This window comes from Melospiza melodia, chromosome 4 (genome assembly GCF_035770615.1).
Source record: "Melospiza melodia melodia isolate bMelMel2 chromosome 4, bMelMel2.pri, whole genome shotgun sequence".
Taxonomy (NCBI): Eukaryota; Metazoa; Chordata; class Aves; order Passeriformes; family Passerellidae; genus Melospiza; species Melospiza melodia.
This window is the reverse complement of record NC_086197.1, coordinates 78,578,808-78,586,307: the sequence shown is the minus strand read 5'-3', so window position 1 is coordinate 78,586,307 and position 7,500 is coordinate 78,578,808. Positions and strand designations below refer to the sequence as shown.

General features: G+C 34.8%; 1 protein-coding gene across 14 annotated transcripts in view; it reads right to left on the bottom strand.

The window, feature by feature from the left end:
- Positions 1–7,500, bottom strand: part of FOXP2 (forkhead box P2) — a 402,279-nt gene that overhangs the window by 50,108 nt on the left and 344,671 nt on the right. For all 14 annotated transcript variants that reach the window (XM_063155284.1, XM_063155285.1, XM_063155286.1 and 11 more), the window contains 2 exons: positions 3,972–4,185; positions 2,262–2,366 (listed from right to left, as the gene is read on the bottom strand). In XM_063155284.1, the coding sequence (XP_063011354.1) occupies positions 2,262–2,366; positions 3,972–4,185 (319 nt within the window). The remainder of the gene's footprint in view (positions 1–2,261; positions 2,367–3,971; positions 4,186–7,500) is intronic.

The following is a 7,500-nucleotide window of genomic DNA, read 5'->3' as shown; positions in this document are numbered from 1 at the left end:
CAAACTGGTCTTTTCTGTCCTAATCTTATTTCTTGGAGCCTCTGCTTGTTCTTCTTCTTTTACATCAAGCTTCTAGATAAACTATTTTCTGAGCAGAAGTTGCAGGCTGCTTCATAAACCAGGCACTCTTCAAAGTTGTCATAAGCATATTACAGAAATACAGACTACTAGACCGGGGTAGAGTACCTTATTAATATTTCATTTTGGTACAATATACTTGCATTAACTCTCTTAACACAGGTATCATATTGTTTCAAGTCAGAGAACCTGAAACATTGCAACAAAGATTAGACTAGGAGCAAAGCCTTAAAAACTATAGCCATTAGTACTGTCATCCCCTATAAAGTTAATGGGTTGGAAAAATGGTCAATCTTTGGACTAAAAGTTGATATTTAATTGAAAGAAAATGTTTTTTAATTGTAATGGGGATTTTGCATTAGCGTGAACATGAAAAGGTACTAAAGGATCTAATGCAAGGTTATGTATTGATTTCCATCTTAACGCTAGTGTAAAATGAAGAAATATTTCTATTTCATAAACAAACTCTCCTATTCAGCATCATGACTTCTTATTTGTTTTAAGGGCACAGTAAACAGACTTGAGTGAAAAGAAGAAATAACAAAATATTCTAGGACAGCTTGTGCTGATGTATAGGACAAAAAGCCATGACACTGCTGTAAACCCTGATTGCTTCTGCACCAGAATTATCAAGATGTTATGTGTCACTTTCACATTTTCCAGGGTTATTTGGTTGAGGAAAGCAAGAGCATCTGTAAACCTGGCACTACACTGCCTTAATCAAAATGGTTTTACTGATCATGGATTATAACAAGAGACCTGACATAATAGATGTGCAAAGTCTGCCCAAAGAATTAGCATCACTATAGGCTGGATGGATGGACGTATTCAGGAAACATAGTTTTTCTTGAAAAGGAAAATGCTTAAGCTAAATGAGTTTAAATTCTTATTATTAATAATACTTAGAACACTACATTGAATTTGGGAGATTTCATTTTCCTTTTAATACAAACTTATGTAAATCAGGTTCTTTTAAATCCTATACAGTTTTCTTTAATAATAAGCCATTGTTTTGACATTCTACTTAATAAACAAAAATTTGTCAGGAGTGATACCTACATACAATTTGCAAGTCAGTGTAAGTTACTTAATTTAAAACTGAAAGACAGAGAAAGCATTGCAAACACTTTATGAATAGTATTGCCATAATTCTATTATAAAAGTTATTGTAATACTGAGCGGGTATGGACTGCTGTTAAGGTGCTTCTGTTATATACCCCGTAGTTTGCCATTTGTAAACACATCTTTTGATGTTGCTGCCAACATCCTGGCAACAAAGCAGTGCAATTTCAAATGAGCTAATTAACTTAATTGTTGATGAAGCATGAAACAGTTCATTCACCCTGTTAGCTGCACCATGACAACATAAGAGTCTCAGCCCCTGAAGTTACTCATCTATATAAGCCTATCTGTAGCTTTCCATTAAGATCTATTGCATGCCAAATGAGTATGGCTCTGCTAACAAAGACCAGTCCATAACGTACACAGGTAGCAAATCAGTCCTGCTGTTGAAAATTCAAATGAACACAGAAATACTAGTAAATAATTTGAAATAAACAAAAAGGAAAAATTGCAGAAACCCATTGCAGTTTGAAGTTGCAGATGAAAAGGAAAAGCTGCGTCACTTCCTAAATGCTAAGATTTAGAAAATAGCTGGGCTAAACCAAATGCTGAAAAAGCAATGACATCACTTTTCATTCCTGAAAGGTGCAAACCCACCTGTACACTGTGGGTTTTTTATGTATCTTGTGCACATGCAAGAATAAAAGCAAAAATAGATTAGCAAGTAAGAGTTAAATGGTCATGCTTAGGCTTTTGTGCTTTTTTATTTATACTATACACAGTAATTCCCACTTCACACAAACTGTCAGAATTTAAAAAGTGCTTTTTCATACTCCTACTATCCAATATAAAATCTAAAGCATCTCTTCAAATTTTCTGAGGCTCCATGTCAGTAAAGGATAATAAGAGGATTAAACACTGTGCTATTGAAAGGCCTGCAAAAGTGTTCGACATGAAAGAAAGGATAACAATTTGACCCTCTGCCGATAGCCTCGATTATCCAGTTGCATGAAATACACACAAAAAAATCTCTGATATGGTTTACAGTAAAACTTTGTTTGCTGTCTTTCACTTTCCCTTGCCTTGAACCATTTTGTACCAACGAATAAAAATCCACCTACTTTAAAAATTGTCCAAAATCTTCACAAACGCTTTCACAGCCAGGCCATTTGCAAACTCCATGACCATAGAGAGTATGGGAGGCCCCAGTCTCCTCATGTGACGAGCTGTAGCAAAAGAATAAGGCATCAGATTCATCTCAAAAGCCATAATCGTTGGAGGCTGCTAGCGCCTGTCAGGTTACGATCAGTGACAAACAGGTCAAAACAGGTCAATTTAGCTCAGAGCAGTCAGAAAAATTTAATCGTTCTATTGAATAGTTCAACTGCCAAGGCTAGATGATGTTCCAATTAGAGAAGAAATAGAGCCAAAGATGACTGTTAATAAAGGATGAAAAAATAAGATGACTGTATAATACCATATGCTAATTATGCCATATGACCTTGGTGTAACATTTACCTATAAATAAAAAATACACTCAGAAATGATCAATTCTAAGTATAAATATTGAAGACTGACAGTCAGAATTCCTGAATATTGTGAAAGTTCAAAATAATATTTTAATTTTCTGCTCAATGTGTATAAAAATAAAGTTGCTTCCATTAATAAATATTTTTGTTCACAAGTATTGCTTTCATTAACTATGTGGCTTCATAAATATCCTTAGCTGTTCTCCATGCCTATTTCTGGAACCTCTGCAATTGTTTCATCTATGATGAGTTATCAAAAAAATTCAGAGAATTATTCTGTGGATGTAGGTGACATACTGAAGCAAAGAACCATTCTGTGAGATATAAACAAAAAAGTGATAATAACTAAAAGCACTACTACAAACGTTTTCAGATTTTTAAATAATACAAAATAATGATTGAAAACTGCTCTCACAGTCATATGAGTATGAGAAAGACTTAAATCATAGTCTCCTAAGTATTAAAATAATTAAATGGAAAATTTTTTGAAAGGGCAATTACTTACAATTTACGTTATATACACACAATTAAATTTCATCTCATATTGAGATGTAGTATATCTCACTACACTAATATATTTACTGGTAAGTGTTACAGGTATTGTATACTGTTGTATTTAAACCATTACTTGAAATTAAGGAAGAGTAAATAATATCTGTCAATGTGTCTAAAAATGATTTTAATTTCATCCATATGATGGAATTCACTGTATTACACTAACAACATGGAAAAATTATAGGAAATATGTCAGGTTCATTATTGTCATGCATAAAAGACAGAAAATTTAGTGGTTCTTTTCACAAGAAATAAACAACATGAGAGATGTTTTAATATACTGTTTTGAAGTACTTTTAATATAGAATCTTTGCACTGAATTACAGCCTTGACAACTCATATAGATTTACTTTGTCAATGAAACCAGGAGTGTGGTTCAACAGTAAGGGCCTGACTGCCAGGTGTGTTAAACTATGAATGAAACTATGTACCTACAAAAAGTACCCACAAATGTGCATTTACACCCCTACACCAGCCCACTTGACTCTGTGATTAACTTTTATCCAAACTATCATAAGTTCATGAGTTATAAAACCACATGCAGGTAATTTTGTTGTGTCTGCACAGTTAGACATTATTACGGAAAATTACACCCTACTGATAAACAATTCTGGAAGATCAGGTTCCACGATCTCTTAAGTAACCTCTACAAAGAGCTATTTTTTGATTGGAAATCACGTGACTTAAGATGTTATACAACCGCTTCACGTCAAATGATAAGCACAGTTGAAATCCCATCAGAATTACCTGTCTCGCCTTGCATTTAGAACTGAAGACTGTCCATTCACTATGGAATGATGAGTTATTGGTGGTGATGCTTTGGAAGTGGTGGAGGAGGTAGTAGAGGAGGAATTGTTAGTAGTGAGGTCTAGCCCTCCATGTTTAATGCCATTGTCTTCCATACTGTGAACTCCAGTCACTTCTTTCCATAACTGCTGAATCTCAGCAGGACTTAAGCCAGCTATAAAATGAAAGAGAGCCCCACTAATATAACAACACAAAGAGTTTCATATAATGAGCTCAGTGTTATTAATGGATTAATGCCAACAATAAAGCTGATGCTGTTTTACCAGCACAATCAACATGTAGTAAAACATAAATTCATAAAGTCATAAATTCATAAACATAAAACAAAAGAGAGCTTAAAATTGCTCTCTACTCCACTTGCAGCCTGGAAACTTGTAGTTTCCAGGATTCATCCTTGGTCACAAAAAGCATGTTGAATGTATTCATACATATGTGTTAGGGTTGTCTGGCTCAAGTTTGCATGAAGTCATGGAAACCTACAGTACAATATGCTTCTGCCTGAAGGAAAGACTTCAATACACAGGCAAGAGAAGGGCTGTGAGCATTCTCTTATCTTGGCACTAAAGATGCAGCTAAGATAGGAAACCAGATTTTGAAAGATGAATAGCTCATCAGAAATATATACAAGTTCTGTCACTGCCAGACCTTGTAAGTTTGACATATCACTTTTGAAAAATACTGATTAAATGCAGGAAAGAATATGAAGCCCAGAGATCTCGTGATTTCAAAGCCAGGTTCTTCAGCCTAACATGCTTTGTTCCAGGGGTATCGCAAAATCTGTCTTCTCTATTTCATCTCAACAACCAAAATTAGGTAACATGGTCATGGTCATCTAGATGTGCTGGAATGAAAAACATTCAAAATGTTGATGCTGTCTGAATAAAAATATCGTGTGTGGGTTTTTTTAGGGTTTTGTTTGTTTGTTTTGGGTTTTTTGTTTGTTTGTTTTTTCTTTTTTTTTTTTTAAATAAAAGAACTCACATTTCTGGTCCTGAAAAGTACTAGAAAGCATCTGTTCATTCAGGTTAATAAGATACAGTAGAAAAAATGTAAAGACTGCTTTTTACTGTTTGGCAAATCTATTTATTAGATAATGTTTTATTTTGAGAACATATAAACTCAGACTACTGAATGATATTCAATAAAAATTATGAAGAAAGCACAGGAAGTTCTTTAATTCTTATCAGTAGCTATCTCACCATGAAGTATTCAAAACTATTAAAAATAGATTAGTAGTTATTTACAGAAATACTAATTTCTGGAGGAAGTATTAAACAAAGTACGTGGCGGGGATTTTTTTTTAATTATGAACCAGCTCATTTTTAGATTACTGCTTTGAGTCCTGCATCTTTACCTTAGATACCAACACCCACTGGCAAACTCAGGTAAGGAAAAAGTAAAAAAGAGTTGATTGCAAGTCCTAAAACTGGACTTTATACCATATTTGTATAGAAAAACTCTAGGTTTTTAGGAAGCAAGCAAAGAAGCCAGGCTCTAATTTATTGCATTAGAGATGGGTAACGGGAGTGATGGTAATACTGGCTGCAATTGTTTAATGAGGGTAAGTAATTACTGCTGAGTTCATGAGGTATGTTCCAGCAACACTGCAAAAAACCCACTTTAGTGTTCTAAATAACAGCTACCTGCAAACGTAATCACAAATCAAACTGAAATAATTTAGGTGGCATGATATACGAAGTACATTATTTACTTCAAAGTCTTCCTCCCGCTGTTAAAAAAATAAACTAATTCTGCACTGAAAAAAACCACCAAACCCAAGAATGAAAACATCTGTTTAGGTAATCAGATACCATGTCTTCCAGGGAGAGGAATTTAATTTGAGATCATCAGACTTTGGGTGCTGTGTGAGGTGAGTGAGAGCTGCCTGACGAGCTGAGCGGATGCAGGAGGGCTGGCAGCAGCTGCGCAAGGGCCTCTCCATGGGCAGGGACGCCCTGCCCCGCTGGTCCTGCCCAGCTCACCCAGGGCTTTCTTAAAGCAGGAGGAAATTTCTAGGCTCAGGCTGCTTTACTTCATCACTTCTTCAGAGGACCCTGAAAGGCTGCCTTTTAGGATAAAAGGATTACGGGCAGGGGACTTAAAAAGCATAAAGTTAATAAGCGGATTTGTAATTAATTGTAAATTATGGCAATTTTGTGGTATCTGTGTCTAAAAAAGTCCAACTCTCTTTTTACTAGAGGCTTGTGAAAAGGCTGACAGACATTTCAGTCTGGATGTAAAAGTAGGGTAAGTTTTAAAGTTTCACAGCCTGTGACAACCCTTAAAATGCTCTCCCCACAATATATTTAAGGGGAAAGGATCAAAAAGAGGACAAAGAGTGGAATAAAAATTGCAAACTATAATAAAAAATTCAAACACTGATTTCCTATGAAATTTAGAAACACCAAGAATTTGGGGATTTTAATATTACTTTTGTAACTCTTTTAACTTCTACCTACTCTATTTTTATGTTTCAATAAATGTTTAATAAAACCATCACTTATAAAAAACATCAATTTTTCCTTTTCCAACATGGACCGATCAAGACTTGGTGTTTTGGTGGTTTTTTGTCTGTTTAGCTTGTCTGGGGCTTTTTACTGCTGTGATTTACAGTGCTTTGCATTTAATTAGCATAGATGCAACAATACATGGAAATACCTCACAGCTAATCACTGGTTTTGGATACAGCATAGTGAAGACCTGGTCACAAAATACATGCTAAAACACCTATTGCATCTTAGTTGTGATACCTGACCATCAAGAGAATATGGGAAACACTCCTGTTCTTTAAAGGCAGAAATTATACTTGAAGAAAATACAGTTTAAATATGCAAACTTCACAGCTGTACTTGTAAGATGCATATTTTCACACTTTGCCGGTAATAATTTGTGGTTTATGAGACTCTTTATGACCAATAACTTACAAACACAAATACGTCGTGCTACTTACAAACACAAATACTTTGTGCTACTTTCAGTGTTCTAGCCATCCATGTTACTATATATTCATATACAGTTACATGGATGGCTATATATCCATATATATTTTAACTGTAAAATTTTGTAATTTCTTATTTCTTTATTACCAATCTTTTTTGTTATGAGTTCAGCTGGACTTAATTCTTTGAGTAAAATAAAGGTCTTTTAAAGAACTGTTTACTCCTAAGGACTATTAAAAATGTTTTTTCCTCTGTTTTTATACTAGCAGATGAATGAGTGTTGCATTAAACAATGAATATCAATGCAATTGGGTAGGAGTGCTGATGGAAATCTATGGGGATAGCTTAATGTGAGAGAAAACGTGAGGAATTCCTCTAACAACAGATGGCACAAGAGGAGATTGCAAAAGGTAAAGCAGTTCAGAGGGAAGCTGTGTTTCGTGCTTTTTTTGACTCTGGTCCAAGCCAATCCTACAAAAAGAAACAAGCACTACCCGTCTCTCATCTCCAGATTTATGAATCAACTTGTC